This window comes from Crocodylus porosus, unplaced genomic scaffold (genome assembly GCF_001723895.1).
Source record: "Crocodylus porosus isolate Cpor-Errol unplaced genomic scaffold, CroPor_comp1, whole genome shotgun sequence".
In the NCBI taxonomy this organism is placed as follows: Eukaryota; Metazoa; Chordata; order Crocodylia; family Crocodylidae; genus Crocodylus; species Crocodylus porosus.
Window position 1 is genome coordinate 24,694,023 of NW_017728921.1, and position 17,997 is coordinate 24,712,019.

Sequence of the window (17,997 nt, forward strand, 5' to 3'; positions counted from 1 at the left end):
GCTGAAGGGATTTTTGAGTTAATTCCTAGCACTTTTCATCCATAGATTCCAAAACGCTTTCCCAAGATGCTCAGCACCATGATGTTCCCTCCCTCCCCCCTGTTTAAAGATGGGGAAACTGAGGCATGGGGACAGGCAGGTGATGCAGCAAGCTGGCGCAGATCTAAGAGGAGATCCCTGGACCCAGTGCCTTATCCATGGGATTGCACTCCCCAGTTAAGGACTCTCTCCCTGCTGAATGCTCACTCCAGACCATGCTCCCTCTCTTCCCTGAACCACACTGGCCACCTGCTAGGCAGATGCTTCCTGCCAGCTCTTTGATCTTCCTGATCTGCACCTGCAAAACACAGGTATGTGGGTTCTTGCTGACTCCTGCTACATGGGGCTTCCCTCAGATCCACAGGATCTTGCTTCAATCCAGCCCTCTGGAATCAAATTCCCCTTCTCCCAGGTTTCAGAGCCACAGCTCTTTGCTAGAACCAACATCTTTAGTAATTTGCAGCATTAAAAGGGGGTCCAGCCTGATCTCAGGGAGTGATCACACTGGAGGGAAAGGACAGGAGCTTTGAGCCTTCCTAGCCCCTGAAATGCCTGTAGCTAGCTCCTCCTTCATTGGGACTTTGAGCTGGGCCTTAAGGAGGGAGAAAGACCTGAACTATTTGCAAATCTGGGTCATATTCAGCAAAGGGTTAAGACAAAAGCAAAAATGAGACAAGTTCCACTATGTCAAGCTGTCACACTGGGAGCTGCTTCTTGTTAAAACAAATGCAGGAAAGGTTGGAAGAGTTGAGAACCAGCCCCCACTACATGACACGAGACACTTCACTTGGCTGGGACACTTAATTTGGCTGGGATGTTCACCAGGAAGCCCCTGCCCTGAGCAGGGGTTGGACTAGAGGTGGTCTCCTGAGGTCACTCCCAGCCCTGCTGCTCTATGATTCACTTGGAATTGGACAAAACAAACTTGGCTTTTCCATGTCAAGCACTTGGGGCCAGAACATGCACTTGAGGCCAGCCCAGAAGGAAAGCTTTGGGTTCAGTCACTGAATCAAAAGGATCAACTCTTCCCCTCCTCCCCCACCTCCCCCAGATCTGCCTTCTGATCCAGGATGTGGGACACCCAGCCTCCCTGCCATACCTCTCCTCGCACCCAGGGTGTTTTAATTCATCCCATTCATCACTAAGCAAATGTGCTCTCGGTGGACTCATGCCCAGACTAGTCCCTGTGGCTGGGTGGAGCATCTCTTCCCTTTGCGGATGGAAACAAGCTGCACTGTTCTGTCTCCTCACCAAGCCCTGGCCTCCCGTGGCAGCTCTGTTCCACCAGAACAGTGGCACAACTGGGCCCGGCCTGTGGATCTCATTGCCAGCAGTGAGGAAAGATGTCAGCCTCCCAGCCCGCAAATCCAAATGCAAGCCCCATCCCATCCCGGAGACCATAGTGTGGCCTATGCTGGAACTCCCAGGGTGCAGTGACCAGGAGTTGCACAGCCACAAACAGGCAAAAGCCCTTACACCAAGCGTTGCTTGCACCGATGCAGTTTCCCACTGCAGAAGAGTAGTACAAGGTGTGGCTGATGGCTCCCCAGGGGGTTGCTCTGCTCCTGGCTGCACCTGGGGCAAACTCTCAGCCTCACATCCTTCCTCCCCATAACCTGCAACCCATAAATCCCTCCACTCATCAAGGCAGAAAAGTGGGGAGGGAGGCTGTTCTGTGTCCTGTTTCTAAACACTCTGGGAGGCACCAGCTGGAATGGGAGTGGGCGGCCATGTAGGTACCCTGCTAGATAGAGGTTCACAGCCAAACACAGGAAATTAAGAGACAAAATCCCCTGACATGCTCTAGCAAATGGCCTGGGCTGCAGCAGATGTACCTCACTGAAAGACAGCAGGAGGCAGGATGAGCTCTGGACTGCCCCTGCCCCCAGCCCTTTGCCTCTCTCTCCAGACTGTAATTATTTTTCAGGCAGCCTGGCTGGCGGGCTGCAGCCTGCACATGTAGCACAGCTGTCTGGCTGAGCATCCCAGCACCACCAGAGACCTACCCACAACAGCTGCTGGCCCTGCTCCAGAGCCATCCTTGGGATGTCAGGAAGAAGCTAGTATTTATAGACTCTTCAAGAGCCATCTTCCAGCCTGGAGGAGGAAAAAGCCTGCCAACCACTTCCAGATGGGATGGGGTGGAGGGGAAAGAGGAGAAGACAAAGGGGAAATCGGCTCCACAACACTGAGCAGTGAAAGATTTCTAACCACTCAGATCTACTCTGTGACCAAAATCCTCCCAGCCACAATCAGCTCCAGATTAGCCACCACCACATGGCTTGAATCAAGGCGGTGGGGGGCTGGCTTGTGTCTCAAAGCCAGGAACTGCAGGGGCAGGAAGGGGCTGGAGCTGGGCCACTCCACAGCTAACCTGGTCCTGGACGCTCAGGCCCCACGGCTGGCTATGCAACACAGAAAGATGGATTTTGGACAAGGGCTTATTTCCCCACTCGGTCCATCCTTCCTTCATGACCCATGCTCGGCCCTAGCCACCTCCTCTCTCCTACTGGACCGGACTGGGTGCCCCAGCCCCACTATTACATTTCCCTTCTCAGTCAAGTCCTCCACTTCCTGGTAGCAGCAAGAGGTTGACCTACCCCTCCAAGCAAGCTCAGCAGGTCCAGACTGGCCATGATGCCACTGCTTCTACCTGTCTCCTTAGCTGGATGGTTCATGATCCCCCCAGCTGAGGTCCCATGGGCAGCACCATGGCTTCAAACTACACTTCAGTGGGTCCTGCCCAAATTATAGGGGGCACAACTCCCTGAAGCCACAGCCATCCTCGGGTCTCACCCTGGAAGCTCACATGGACCCTCCTAACTGAGTTTATTCTAGGTCTGAGGATGAATGGCTAGAAAACTGCCCACAAAATCCCATACTCATGAAAGGTGCCCCAGGGACATGATCTTGGTACTATCACCCTCAGGCTGGAAATCCTGAAACTGTTAGCAGGGCTGGCCAGGGTCACCTACACTGAGCTGTCCATAGCTTGGTACGTAGGGACCTTTCAGGGGAGACCAGACCCAATTGCTCTGGGAGGATGTGACAGCTTGTGGCTCTTTTCACAGAGACAGGGGCTTGCCCCAAAGCCTGGGGGAGCCCATTTCTCCCCTCAGCATACTGTTGTACCATGTGTATACCATGGCACCCCACCCAGAAGTAGCACGGGCACTGGCAGGTAGGGAAGGTGCCAGACCAGTGGTTTTCAATCTTTTTTCATTTGTGGACCCCTAAAAATGTTGCATAGAGGTGCAGACCCCTTTGAATGATAAGTGTAGGTATGCACATACTTCTGAGTAACCATAGGCATCTTTTATGGACCCCCTCAGACATAGTCTGCAAACCCACACGGGTTTGTGGACCACAGGTTGAAAACCACTGTGCTAGATGCATCGTCACTTCCATTCCGCAGACCTGGACCACATTTTCCAGCTTAAAGCAGGCTTCGCAGAGATGCATTCAGAGCCCGCTGGCAGACAGAGAGCAGACATGTAATGTCTTCCAAGCAGCCACGACATCAGCCCACCCCAAGCCAGGATGCACATGTGACCCACTGTAAAGCGGGACTACTGAAGGAAAGCAAGAGGCACTGGAGCCATTGTCCTTACCCTGCCCCAGGCATCCAGCCCCTCCTCCCCCTTTCTGATTGCTCTAATGGGATGATGCACTGAACAGGCACCAGAAGTCAGCAGTGCAGAGGAAGAGACAGGAGAAGCTATTGCTGCTTCCCTACCCTGCTCCCCTGCCCTGTGTGTGAAAAGACACAGGAGTGAGTGAGTATATGGCTGCTGGCACCAGAGAGCAGGACATGGTGTGGTAGCTTCAGTCCTTTAAATACCACTTGTCCTGCAGGCAAGGAGAGACTCTCTCTACAGGGCCTACATGCTATTCAGCAGTGACAGGAAGAATGTTAAAGAACCACGACTTATCTGACGTCACACGTACCCCCACTATCAACTTCTGTCCCCTTTTTGCTTGAGTGTGGCACCACTGCTCTCCTCTGGCTTCCCGGATGTACCCAGGGCTGCATGGTTAGCCCCAGACAAGAGAGGTGAACTCCCAGACCACCCTCGCACCCCTGAGTGAGCTGTGATTCCCAGATGACGGAAATGACTCAGCAGCAGGGAGTAGCTGGGGAGCAAGACTGGCGCGTCTGTAGAAGGGGAGGGGCAGCTCCCGTGGCCAGAGGGTCCATGCCTCGTCTTAGGTGGGATGGAGACCCAGTGGGGTACTCTAAATGGCTCTTCTCCACAGACAGTCCATAGACCCTAGCATATTGGGCCCGGATCCCAAAGGACCTGACTTTTTTTTTTTCATTTTGGAAAATTTTTCATGTTCCAGGTCAAATTAGCCAGAGCAGCTCTGAACGCTTTTGACTGAATGAAACTCAATTGTTCAAATAGCGTATGTGGTGCTGCAAGCAGCAAGCATCCTCCACCCCAGACTTTTCAGCCTGGGGCTTCAATCCATCAGCAGGCATCCTATACACAGGCCCAAGCCTGGAGGCCTGAGGTCTGGATGCTCCCGAGTCAAGTAGCCAGTGGTCAGATTGGTATAGATGGTGAGGTTTTTGCCTTCTCCTGTAGCGGAAGACATAACCCTCTACCAGGGATCTCTTCAGCATATATTGACAACATGTCACAGAAGCAGGCTGTTGGCTGCTGTGGTTCCCCTGCTTTACCTATGGCTGGTTAGGGTATTAGGTCTGCGCTGTGTCAGGGTTGGCAGTAGTCTTACGCGGAGTTTAGATGATGGTTGCATGGCATTGTTTGGATAGGGCTGAACCTGCCTTAGGCAGGGGGTTGGACTAGATACTAGAAGACCTCTGGAAGTCTCTTCCAGCCCTACTTCTCTGTGACTCTGTGATACAGTTGCTGGACACCAAGTTACCACAGGAGAGCCCAGCATGAGTCATTTACAGGGATCAGTCAGGGGAAGAAATCCCACCAGAAGAGAGGCAGGGCATTCACACAACTCAGCTGAGGGCAGGAAACACCTGCATTTCCCAGGGGGGCTGTGTGGAAGAGGAAGAGAATGAGCCCTCTTGGAGGGCCTGCGAGAGACAGGCATGGGCTGCTGGAAGGTCCCCCGGCACACGAGATCAGCTGGACGCTCCCAGAGTCCTGGCATAGGGCTGAAACCCAAAACCTCCCAGCACACTGTGCCTGGGGGTGGCATTCAAGCCCCAGCCATATGCCAAGACTGGGAAGCATGCAGCACAAGCTGCAACTCTGTTAGCACCAGCCTCTGTGAGGGCGGACTGCAACCCCCCAGCTTGGAAGGACCCTGCAAACATACAGGCAGGTAGAGCTCTGCCGTGGATCCCATACCAGTGCCCTGCTCCTTGTCCCACTGGTTATAGCACACTCCTGCCACCCACTCCCACTGCCCTTATACTCCACTCTCAAAATATCATGCACTTCCCCTGCCTCCTTCACCCCATCTACCATCCTCAGACTCTGCTCTGCTCTCCCTGGCTACACAGCTGCAAGCAGAGAGCTATATTTGGGAAGGCAACTTGAAACACATCTGATTCTCAATGGAGAGAGTGAGCAGAGCTGACGTCACGGACTACGCAACGGTCTGGCTCTATGTGCCCAGGACTGGGAGATTCTGAGAACGCTACTGCCAGCGACTCTATAAATCAACACCTTTCCGCTCCAACCACTCTACTGTGTGCAGGCAGCGAGAGCACCCACCCCTGTATTGCAGCTGCTGCTGGGGTGGAACTTGGCTGTCTTACAGCACACAGTAACACCAGTTGAGAGGTCAGAACAGGAAGGGAAGGGGAATACTGTAGCTAGCTGATACTGGGAGTAAAGATAAGGAAGGAGGCATTTTAGGGAGACAGAGATTTTCAAAGGAGTAACAGAGCCCAAGGCAGGAATCAGAAGCATGTCCCAGAGGCAGTATACAGTAGTAATGTTAAATGTGGTTAGGAAAAGTGCCTGGGTGCACACACACATGCACACACTTACAGAGGATATGAGCACCCAGCAGCAGAAAGAGCTCATCTGAACTACCCACTGTCACAAAGTGGCTCTGACCCGCCATGGACCCTCATGCCCCATCCACAGCTTTGAGCTGTGGGTTAAGAATCCCAGGGCGGAGCAGGGAGGGCAGGGCAGGGGGAGCCTTACTGTTAGCTCAGACTTGTGCTGAGCTCTGCACAAGGGCTGGGCCCGCACAAGTCCCATTGCAATCACTGGGAGCTGCTGGGTGCTTGGCACCATTGACCATTTCGCTACTTGGGCTTGGTACCCAAACAGGGGCTTGCTGGGGGACTTCACGCTTTAAAGATTTGGACCTAAATTCTGGCATACACCTTGCCATCCATAATTCACCATCTGATGAATGGTAGTCCCCAGACACCAGCCAGTGCATTCAGGCAAGGTGCCTGTGGCCAGGTGGGTGCTGCTGCTGGGTCTAGGCATGGCTCAGGAAGCATCTCCCAGGCAATTGTTTGATGGACAGGCCCAATCCACAGCACTTGGATGCTGATTTCCTAGTGCTCCAGAGAGCAGTGTAACCCACTGCAGTCTGTCTAGGCAGCCAGCTCCCCAACAGGGAGGCCTGCATGCTGGGCTTCCCCCCCCGCCACACACACACACTTCAGTTCTTCTTTCACTCTCTGCCCGTCTCATCCTTTTGCCCTTTCCCCAGCCTTCCCTTTCAAATCTTGTCCTCCTCACTTCCTCCACACCTACCTAGATACTCTCTTCCCCTTTCACACACAAGTCATCTGAAGTCTGCAGCAGAAGGGTCCATGTTTCATTTCCCTGCCTGAGCTTGTGTAGTCATAGTGCCAGTGACCGAGGCCTTACAAGAGAACATACTGCAATATGCTCTTGGTTCCTGTAGTGAGCCCAGGCCAGAGGCATGACTGTACATGGTTAGGACAGGACTCCCCCGCATCCATACTGCATCACTGACTAACACTGAACAGCCCAGGGCCCTCCTTCCCCCCTCCACCTCCATTCCAGGCTGAGTTATCCCAGCTCCCCTTATGTGTCAGTCACCCCGATGCTGCAGGCTCCCCTGTGAATCAGGACTATGGAGCAGCCCGGGGGGACGTGGTGGGTACACTCCCCAACTCTGATGCACACTGTTTAGTCCAGCACAGGCTGAAAAGCAAGGGAAAGTCTGTTATTATGGCCCATTCCTGAAGGGCCTCAGATTTTCCTGGAGCTGAGCAGGCAGTCCCATGCCCAGTGCTCCTGGCACAAAGGAGTTTGGTTTTTTTTCTGTTTTTTTGCACCGGTCCTGGAAGATACCAGGTCAATGCATGGAGTGGATGGAGCAAGCTCTGGTTCCACCACCCAACACCAAAAAGAATCTGCTCAATATAGACCTCCGATGGAGGACATATCAGAGATAATCACCTGCCCTCGGGAGCCTGCCTACATGGTCACGCTGCTTCCCTACCCCAAAGGCAGGTTAGGAGAAACTGTTGCTGTGGAAGGCAACCAGGAGGCAGTGTCAAGCTGCCAGGCACAGGGCCCTGCCCTGCACCAAACTGCCCTCCTGTTTCACAGCTGTCACAGTGAGCTCCACAAACACCCCTGCAACATGGGTACTTCCCTCAGCTTACAGGTGGGAAAACTGAGGCCCGGGGAAGTGAAGAGACTCTCCAGGCAACTAGTCAGTGACAGAGCTGAGACCAGAACACAGAAGTCCTGACTCCCTCCTCCCCCTGCATGAGCCGCTACAGAGCCCACCGTCCCCAGCCGTGCCCGTGGGGCTTCTCAGGGCTCTAAAAGACATGGAGCCCAAAGAGTCCCACACAGCAGTTTTCTGCCAGGAAGGTCTATGTGGTGGCACTGGATGCGGCTCTGGCTCTTGGAGTGACCTCCTATAGGAAATTTGCTTTCCACTCCATGCCCCTCCCTAGCTCTAATGATGCCCATAAAAGCTCAGAGCATGTCACACGGCTGGTCATTACAAAGCAGAGAAAAATGCCTTCCAGCGGCCGGCGGGGAGGGGAGTGCACCCATTCAACTTGCCAGAATGGCTGTGCCCACAGCTCCCTCTGAGTGCAACCTAGGGGCAAAAGGGGACTTTGCCAGAACAGAGCCTCTCCAGTGAACCGCAGCGAGCTCCAGCTGGCAGCACCCAGATCCACTCAACCTGCCAGGGGATGTCTCCTCTGCAAGAGTCCTGCATGCAGGTCCTAGGGCAGCTGGGCATTGTCAAACCATCACATGGAAACTCCACTTTATCTTCCCCTTCAGATACCCTACCAAGCACACTGGGACCCAAGGCAGCCCACATGGAGCCACAGTTGCAGCAGTCCCCAGGGATACTTGCAGCTGTCCCCGCAAAGCCAGCAGGAGACTTAATGAGGACTTAAATGAAAAAAGGGCTTTAAGATTAGGGAGTCCAGGCAGGTCAGCTCCTCCCCCTCAGGCTCTTATTAAAGGATGCCTCCATAATCCGGATGTAGGATCTCTCTCTCTCTCATCTCTGCCTCTCCCTCCCCCTCTTCCAACCCAGGGCTGCAGCTAACAGGCAAGAGTGGGACACAGGCAGCAGGCAGTGAGTGCATGGTTCAGATGGCCCTGCCTCGCTATCGCATGTGCCCTTACAGCCTGTGCTGGATTTCTGTTGCCAAGCTCGGTACATGGCAGCCCGGGGTGGGGGGCAACCTTTTTGGCAGGTGTTTCACAAAATAGCCCCACACCCTCCCTGAATGCCACTCTGATCCCCTTCCCCTGCCTGATCTGCTGCTCTCCTTTCTGCTCCCTGCCCTGTCTATTGTTCTGCTCCCTGTCTCCTCCCCCATTTGGTGTGTGCCACACCTGCCTGTGACACTTGTGGCACATGTGGTGTGTGCTGCCTGTGACACTTGTGGCACATGTGCTGCAGGTTGTCCCCCCCCCATCACCCTGCTCAGCTCCCAGTGCTGGGTGCCATTCCCAACCCAACCATCCCCAAGCAGGACTCAGACACTCTGGCGCTCAGCTCCAGCTCTGCCCTCGCACATTCCCTGTGCCCAGGCTCCCCCGGTGACAGACTGGCAAGCAAGAACAGAGGCTGCAGTGATCCCTTCGTGCTGCCCCCTCAATGCCCTCTCTCTTCTCTCTGTTTACTGCTGGCAGCCACAGCTCTCACTGCTCCCTGGCACCAAAACAAGGCATGTCATCCTTGCCTGCACTTTGGGGCAGTGGCACAGTGCTGGTCCCTTGATCTCCATCTTCCTCTGTCCCTTCCCTGCTGCATGGCACCTCCATAGTCACCAAGGCCCTTAGGAAGACTGATCCCCCGATAGCAATGCCATGTAGTGCTGCTGCCCATTGCTGCCCTTGCCCCACACCTCATCTGGGTCTCCTTGCAGCTGGGCCTGCTCCTAGTGCCAGAGGGACCTTTCACTCTCTGCAACCCCCCAGCAAGTGGTGTTTGTCTAGGTGCTGCAGATGAAAGCAAAAGTAGGCCAGATGCCTTCATAACTGAGGGCAAACTCCCACAGCCAAACGGGACTGAGCTTCCTGCAACAGCAAGGTGCCTTGGGTGGGCAAGAGCCTGTAGAACAAGGCTGGGAGCCCATGCCAACAGCAAGCACCAGCCCCAGCAGGGACACAGGACTGCGCCCACTGAGAGGGGAGGCTTCAGGGAAGATGCCACAGGGCCTCAACCTCCACGCACACGCAGAGACCCAGCTCCGGGCCCTGAGGCTGGATTCGCAGGTGGAAAGTTACTGGGGGCCCAGTTCCCACTGGAGGCTCCAGCACCAACCTGCTCTCGGATCAGCTGTGAGTTTCCACCACAGCAGCACTCAGGAGTACTGCCAGGCACTAGGAGCCAGCAGCCACTGTCTGCCAGGAAGGCTATAATTTAACTCTGCCATTTAGAGATGGGAAAAACATCTTAAATGGTGGAGTAAATAGCCAGCCAGGGTCTCTTGGGTGGAGCTGGGGGTCGCGGGGGAGGGCAGCTCTGCAGCGAGAGAGAGGTGTGGGCCCGGACTAACGCTGACTCTGCAGTATTTGGACTTCCCTTCGTTCCTACAGCAAATCGAGACCAGGACTTTCTCCTCTTGAAAAGAGACCTGCTTTGCCCTCAGGCACCATTCTCCACACTACTTGGCTTGAGGACAGACAAGGATATCACAAAGCACAGCACTCCCCTCCCATCAGAAGGAGCTTCTTCCCCACTGAGTCTGATCATGCCCCTCCTCAGCAATACCAGGGCCCTGTGTCCCTATCCTGGGGAGAGGCATATGCTGGCCTCCATCTTTGACATCCATGATCACAGTTTTGCTCCACTGTGGTGCCAGGTGGGTTTCCTGGTCCTCTGACCAGAACCACTTTGCCCTCCATTAACTCCTTCCCAATCACATCATTGCAGCCATACCCTCAATGACAGGCCCTGCCTGCCCCTGCTGTAAGGAGCAATTCTGCAGTAGATGCTCTCCGTGCCCTCACCAGCAGTAGGCCAAATAAAACCAATGTGTCTCTCCAGTGTTGCTAACAGGTCTCTTTTCCCCCCAAGTATGTGATCTTCCCCCTGCTCCAATAGCCAACTTGGCTGAGCCGGTCCCAGGGAGAAAGGGTCATGCATGAGTCTACAGGGCTAGACGGGGACTTGGGTTTCATCGCCTGGTCTGTCCCAGACTGTCCATGGGAGGTGGGGGGGTGGGGGCTAGTTTCATTGTCTCTGTGCCTTGGTTTTCCCATCTTGTAAAATGGGGATAACAGCCCTGCCCTACCTAGGCTCAAGACTAAATACATGAAGCACTATAGGGTGCTCAAATACTACAGCAGTGGGGGCCAAATATGTACATTAAATGGATCCCAGACCCTAGATAAAGCCCTGCAGCCCATATTATGAATCCAACTCCCCATCAGCACCTAGAATGAATCACATTTGCCTCTATGCAATCTAAGCAAAATCATCCCCTGCAGCTACAGGGAACCAGAAGTTCCCAGGTGAAACCCATCTGGGGCTGGGCATGCAGAGAAAGATGGAAGCACTGCAAGCTGACCAGCTGGGAACCGCACACGACCTATTCCATCAGCTGGTTGGCCTTGTTCACCTGTTGCACCTTGCCTTTAGCTATAAGCTCCGGGGGGAATGGACTATCACCTAGGATAGGTGTGTGCAGAAACTGGTACACCAGGGCACTGGCTGGGGCTGCAATCATGTGCTAACAGACCCAAGGCAAGAATGGCATGTACACACCTAGCAGTGAGGACCAACTCACATGGGCAAACCTAGAGGCCGCACCCTAGGGTATCCCTGTGGTGTCAGGAAATGAAGTAATGCCAGCGTGGAGCTGGGACCTCTTCACGTCCACTCGTGGGCTTCCCCAGTGCTCTGCAGCGGAGAGATTAGGAAGCGCAGGGTTGGGCCCTCTCTGCCTTCCCCGCCCCCACTTCCTGCTGTGGCCCCCGCTGGGAAGTCCCTAGAGAACAGCTTCCCCGGCGGCACTGCAGCATTTCTGCTTCTGAACAGAACCTGGAAGTCAAGGACTCACAGGAGGGGACCCAGAGAGGGGAAGGGATCAGGGACAGGGGAGGCAGCAGCAGCCTTTGCCATGAGTTATCGGTCAGCTGGGCTTTCTGGCAGAGATGGAAGTGAACCTGAATCATGGCCCCGCTGGGGGAACCTGAGGGTGGTATGTCTTAGCCTCCATTTGATGTAGGCCTGGGTGGGGAAGAACAGAGAGGGTGCAGAAGGGCTGGGCACTGCTCCACACTAAGTACCAGGGACATCCACATCCTGCCCCCAACCTGCCCTAGCCCACTGCTTCGTGTTAAGCCAGACCCTGCCTTCCCTGTACCTCAGATTTTCTACCTGCACAACAGGGGCAATGACCTGCCTCATAGGAGCTGCCAGCTGTATGCTCCAGCATAAGAGAAGGTGCCAAGCCAGGGCAGGACCTGCTGTAAGAGGCAACGGTGGGTTTCCCTATGACATGGCATGTACCAGCTATCCTGGGCCATGAGCCAGCCAGGAACATGTTCCCTTCCAAAGGGGTGGCACAGTAGAGAAACTCCCCAGCCCTGACTGCAGGTGAAAGAAAGAGCAACCTTGGGTGCTTCTAGCTGCCTCAAACTTTGATCTAATTAACACTGATCTGTTAACAGCAGTTGCCCTTCCCTGAGGGCTGGCTGACAGACAGCCCAGGCTTAAGTTTCATGAAGGTTCCTCAAAGCAGCACACAAGAGGCCTGACAAGCAGTGAAACCAGCTCTATGAAAACCTTCCTTCCCCAGCTCAGCAGCAGCCCTGCCACCGAGCCACAGCGTAGCAGGCATATGGGAGCCACAGCCAGAGCTTCCTGTCTTTGGGCTACCTTTGAAAAGCACAAGAGCAACATCAGGGCTGCTCCAATTCACCTCAGTGCTGGAGTAGCCCCCGTGTCTGCGCTGGCTGGGGCAACCCACTGCCAGGAGGACAGGGAGCAGGGTCCCACTGGGCCAAAGCCCAGGCAACAAAGTTCTCCTCTCTTAGCAGGGACGCGCCATAAGCAAACCTCAGCAGAGCTGGCAGGCCGCTCCCCACGCCTGCAGCCCAGGCCAAGCGGGTGTGTTGCACCTTGGGAAGAGCCAGCATTTCTGTGTGCTTCCACTTGAGAAGCTATAAAGAAAATGCCGCGTCTAAAAATAAAGCCAGTGATTTATCCTAGGGCTTCATCTCACCCTGTATACTTTGGAAGGGAGAGTCTGTTTCAACAACCACAGGGTCAATTTGCTAAGTGCTGCTCTCAGCCTGCAGCTCCCAGGGCTGGGAAATAATTTAAGAGATCTCTAAGGGTTCCCTTGTCATCCCACCTGGGCCGAGCAGGACTTCACCATAACTGCCCACCCCTACCACAGTGCTTCCTAGTACCGGGGTTCGAAGAGCCAGCAGTGGACACCGGGGCACCGGCTGTATTTCCCAATGGAAAATTTGTGATCGGATTCAAGAGAGTCTAATTACAATGGCCTCGTCTCCCAGGGGACCCCTCTTCCTAGAGGACAACACCAGCCCCACAGCTCCCATTCAGAGCCTCGCATCCTGGGCCCGATCTGGGGTTTTGGTTCTCGGCTGCACGCTGCAGGAGCACAAGCACAACAGTTGTGGGGGGGCGGAGGAGGGAGAGAGAGGAGTTGCTTTCCTGGGTTAATAGCCAAGTACTTAGAAATAAATCGACTGCAGACTCCAGTAGATGCGTCCTGCAGCGCTGAGCAGAGGGTGAGTAAGCATCTGGAAAACACTCAGACCCAGCGTAGACGGTTCCCCAGTGGGGACAGAGCCACTGCGTCCACAGAGCGGTTTAAACAGAGAAAAGCCCTCACATCCCATAAGTGCGAAGAGTAAATTCTCCAGAGCGCTGGTGCCTCTTACTGCTATGGAGATACTCGGAGATAGCTTTAGCTGGAGTCATAACTGACCAGCAAGCTCAAAATCCTCACCGCCATGCCAAACGGCAAGCTAAAAGGAGGCGTGTTGGAGCTTTCCTTGAGGGGAGCTGCGTCGTAGCACCATGCAGGCTGCTCTCCCCGAAGGGCAGGTAGTGGCCTTTGTGGGAGGGCTGCTGTTTCGTATTTCTGTGGCATGCCCCAAAGACCTCTCTGGAGACTGCAGCCCTTTTTATGAAGGTGAGCGACACTGGCCCACCTGAGTAGGGGGAGGCTCCTTGAACAGGCTCTACCCACTAGACAGGGCACCGGACCATCTGCACTGAGCACCACCCAAAAAGTAGTTAAAAGGGACACAAGGTAACTTCAGCTGCAGCCCACAATTGCACCTCTTGAGTAATAAGCAGAGATAAAATAAAAGAAGGCCTTCTGGAAGCCCAAGCCCAGCGGAAACATTCCCACAAGTGCAAGAAAACCTCAGAGAAAAGAGCCTGTTTGTTAAGACAAGCTGTCCCCTGCAGTGCCCAGATCCAGACCCAGCAACTCCGAAAGGCCCAAGTGAGACAAGAGGCTTCCCAACAGGGGAGAGGGGAAAAGGGCAAGCAGCGCGGGAGCAAGAACAAGGCATTTCACTTCTGCTCATCTCAGGCACACTTTCTTGCAGGCAGGCAAGAGTTTCTGTGCACACTACTTTTCAAGGGGGTGTGTCTTGTTTGTGAGGCTGGTGCCCTGAGGTGTCGTTAAGTCCCAGAGTTACTGCTGCTCGGAGATGGAGGGGAGCACTCCAGCCCGGCTGTGCAAGGCCAGGGGCAAGCCAGATGGCACTGCTGTGGGCCGCACACACAAGCTGTGCTCTGTGAGCATCAGGGGTCAACAACTTCATTCTTAAAACCAGTGAAGGTTTAAATGCTACCAAGCACATTGGCATTGCCAGTCAAGCCCATTCCTAAGTGCAGGCCCAGCCCAACCCCTGTCCTATGGACGAGTCCCCTGCACGCTTTCTCGATGCACCACAGCACCTCAGCCTGAGCCAGGTGCACCCCTCCCACCCTCTCTCCTCTAGTGGTTACAGCCTACACTTTTCTGTTAACACTCCTCAGTAATATCGAGGGGCCGCGCTAGAGTGGGTTGGGAGAGAATCGGGCTGGGAAAGTGCAGGAGGACACCCACCCATACTTACAAGATACCAGGGGCACTAGGTTTAAAGATCCCGACAAAACAGAACAGTCTCTCACCAGCTCATCCAGGTTCTTGAGGTCACACAAAGAGATTCGCTGTGCCCTGCTAGGGTAGATGGGGGACTCAGGGCCCAGGTCTTGGCTATCTTGCTGCGTCACCAGCTCCTCATAAGCAATCTGGTCCCTCATTTCCTCCTCAATTTCCTCTTCCATCTGGATCAGCATGGGGGCCAGCATCCCAAACTTGGAGCCCCTCCTGGCCACCTCCAGAAGGCACAGGACAAAGTTCTTCTCATTCTTTTTTAGCACCAAGTCATTCGTTTCAAACATCAGGACGTCCTGGATGCCCAGGTCCTGTCTGCACCACTGGATGAAGTTGGAGACATTGTCCCTGGCGATGAAGGAGCCAGGCACCACGTTCTTGGCCTGGAAGACCACTTCGTTCTGAGGCACCCTCATGTGGGCGGCAGCCTCCGAGTGCTGCTGCTGGAACTCCAGGGCGATGCGGTTGACGTTGTTGGCGTGCTGGCAGAGATCGTAGCCTGTCTCCAAGGCCTCCATGAAGTTGTCCACCGGGATGTCCAGGTCATAGAGGGTGTTGAGCCACTCAGTCAGATCCTCCTTCATGGCATAAAGGTACTCCTCACTGGACCGGAAGGGCCGAATGCTCTTGGAAGCTGCAGACTGGATGTTGCTCTGGTCAGCCATCTTGCATGTCCTTCCCATGCGTCACTGTGAAAAGATGACACCGCCATTGGGAACAGAGAAAGGAAGACAGCCCATTGCTCCTCTCCCTGCACGTCCACCTCGCCAGCCCAGCCCACCCCCTTGCTGTGGCACAGATACATCCTGCAATGGAAATGCACTGCATCATCGCAATTAAAACTGAAGCTCTCAGCTAGGAGACAACATGATCCCATGGGCAGGGCAGCAGGCTGGAAGTCAGGAGACCTGGGCTGCATTCTTGGTTTTTGTTTCAACCTGCAGCAAGCATGACTTCGGGGATGTTACTTCCCATCCTGTGCTTCAAGTCTCCTCACCCTGCCTACTTTTGTGCTTTGAGACCAGAGGGCCCAATCTAGTACCTAGTTCCCCCAACCCCCTGCCTTTGATTCCAACAGAAACACAAGTACTCAGGATCTTTGTGAATCAAACCCTAAAATCCCATGTTGTTGGGTCACATCATACCCTGAAGACTTCTCTCTCAGCCCCTTCTTTCTGCTCTCGTTCCTCCTCCCGCTGGAGATGGGGGAGAGGGGAAGGGATGAGGAAGCATGAAACCCCTGGAGATATCTCCAGCCCTGAATCATCCGATTATATTTCAGGTAAGGGAACAAGGAGCTGTTCACAAGTCACTGACGGTGAAGACACCCCTGCCCCAGGCAGGGCGGTGGTGCATGCGATGGAGTGGAAGCAGGCAGCAGGGATGCTGTGTCATATTACTGGATCCTTTCAGGTGCCTCACAAGCCTCCTCATGCTGCAGTCCCTTGGCCATGATGTCTCACATCAGGTATTTATTAACCCAGCCTATTAAGCTGCACTCCACATTCAGGGCTTGTGAGCCTAGGGGGCTCCCGACACACTTTGGGTTTTCTGTGGGCCTCACACTTGTGGGAGCCTTGGAGAACCTGCATGCAAGAGACCCACAGAGCTGCCAGGCAAATGCAGGGAGCTTGGATACCGGCCTCAACTCACAGATCCAGCGGTAATCGAGCACCCAGCTGCTCAGGTCATCCAAGGAGGAAAATTTATGACTCCTCCCCCCCACCCAGACAGCTAAAGCTGAAAAACAATATCTCCTTTCAACCCAGAGACCGGATACATTTACAGTGGAAAACAGGAGAGAGCCAAGAGCCTCACCTGAGCCATCATTCTTCTCTCTCTTCGCACCAGCCCAGCGCAGGTGTAACCCCCTGCAGCAGCAGGCACTGCTAGCCAAACAGGGGAAACCAGTCAGGATTTGCCAAGGATCCTACCGGCTCCATCGATCAGCCCAGATCTGAGATACGCACAAGTCCTGTCCCCCTCCCCCTGGCAGCTGCACCGTATGGCTGGGCTCCTCCAGGGTGGGGGGTCTCTAGCTCTGGCTGGGGGCCTGCTCTCTCCTCACCTGCTGGGGGAGCAGCAGCAACACTGGCGTAAGATCCTGGGAGACAGATGGTACAGAGCACAGACAGACGGGGGCTCAGCGTTTGCTTAAGGCAGGCCTTGCAGACTCACCCTTCACCCTTCTCCGCCAGTTCATTGAGGGCTGGGGGTTCGTTCACACCCCGGTGCTTTCTTTCCTCCCGTCTTCTGCGAAGCCCACGTGCAGAGGAAGCCAGAGGCTCCCCCTTCCCAGCTTGCTGCAGTCTCTCTCTTCTAATCTCTTGGCCAGAACGAGCAGCTTGGAGGAGCCCAGTTAAAAAGGGAAGGCTGCAAGGTTAATTCAGGTAGGCTGAACGGCTGAGCATACCCATCCCTGGCTGGCTGTCTCCCTCCGCCACAGCAATCAGAGGTTGTCTGGAGCACAAGCCTGGTTCTGCCTTCCCGGAAAGGAGCCAGCAGAGTCCAAGCAGAGCTGCAGACCCATTCTGTCTCTGTGTCAGGGCTTGCTGAGCCGAGCCAGGCAAAATCCCCAGTGCTGTGGCCAGCCGCCCGGAGGAGTTGGCTTTCTGTTCTTCTTTTGTGGAAGTTTTGTAGTTTCCTATTGCTATGGAAACTCCCCGGCTTCCCCCTGCCTCCTCCAGACAGCAGGGGAGAAAAGCCCACTGCACACACAGCCCTGGTCTTCTTTTTCCCCTGCTTTCCTTGGAATTTGGAACCAGCCCAAAAAGGGTTGGGAAGCCATTGATTGCACCAACCATTAAAGAGACAGTGCTTCATTATGTCTTCAGCAACTTAAAAACTGTTCTTCTCCCCTCCCTCCACAACCTCCTCTTCCTTCCTCGAGTCTTTTCAAATGGACTCATGTCTGGTCCCTATTTTTTTTGATCACAAGGATGGCTATGATGCAGGGACGGGGGAAAGGTTAAGGTTTTTGTCAAAAGGAAGAAATCAGGGGAAACTCATTTTCAACTAGGAACAGGCTAAGCATGTTTGGGGATGGATGGGCAGAAATAATGCACATGGGTCTATAATAGCAAGGTCTGGCAAGTGCGACACAGCCCTATAGCTAGCGTGGGAGGCAGTGTCATCCAGAAGTTGGGGCACCACACCTTGTCTGCCGGATAGGGCTAGTGAGACATCCAGACAGCTAGCTCATGTAAGTGGCTCCTTTGCCCTCACAGAGAAGGCTTCCGGACGGGTCCCAGTGCTGGCATTAATCACTTTTCTAAAGCATCTTGAGATCCTCAGGAGAATATAATGGCGAGGGAATCAGTTCCACCTCCCCATCTGCCATTGACTCATAGGTCGGCTTCTGTCTCAGGTTCCTTATCTGTCTCACAGGGATC

At 54.4% G+C, this 17,997-nt stretch overlaps 1 protein-coding gene across 2 annotated transcripts in view; it reads right to left on the bottom strand.

Moving 5' to 3' along the window:
- GAS2L1 (growth arrest specific 2 like 1) overlaps nucleotides 1-17,424 on the bottom strand; it is a 34,355-nt gene extending 16,931 nt beyond the window's left edge. The window contains exons 1-2 of one of the 2 annotated variants that reach the window (XM_019539318.1): nucleotides 16,784-17,424; nucleotides 14,620-15,294 (exon numbers count right to left, since the gene is read on the bottom strand). In XM_019539318.1, the coding sequence (XP_019394863.1) occupies nucleotides 14,620-15,288 (669 nt within the window). In that variant the 5' untranslated portion in view covers nucleotides 15,289-15,294; nucleotides 16,784-17,424. Of the gene's footprint in view, nucleotides 1-14,619; nucleotides 15,295-16,673; nucleotides 16,754-16,783 lie in introns of those variants that run through there. The other variant, XM_019539319.1, reaches the window with a different exon arrangement.
- Between the last annotated feature and the right edge of the window lie 573 nt (nucleotides 17,425-17,997).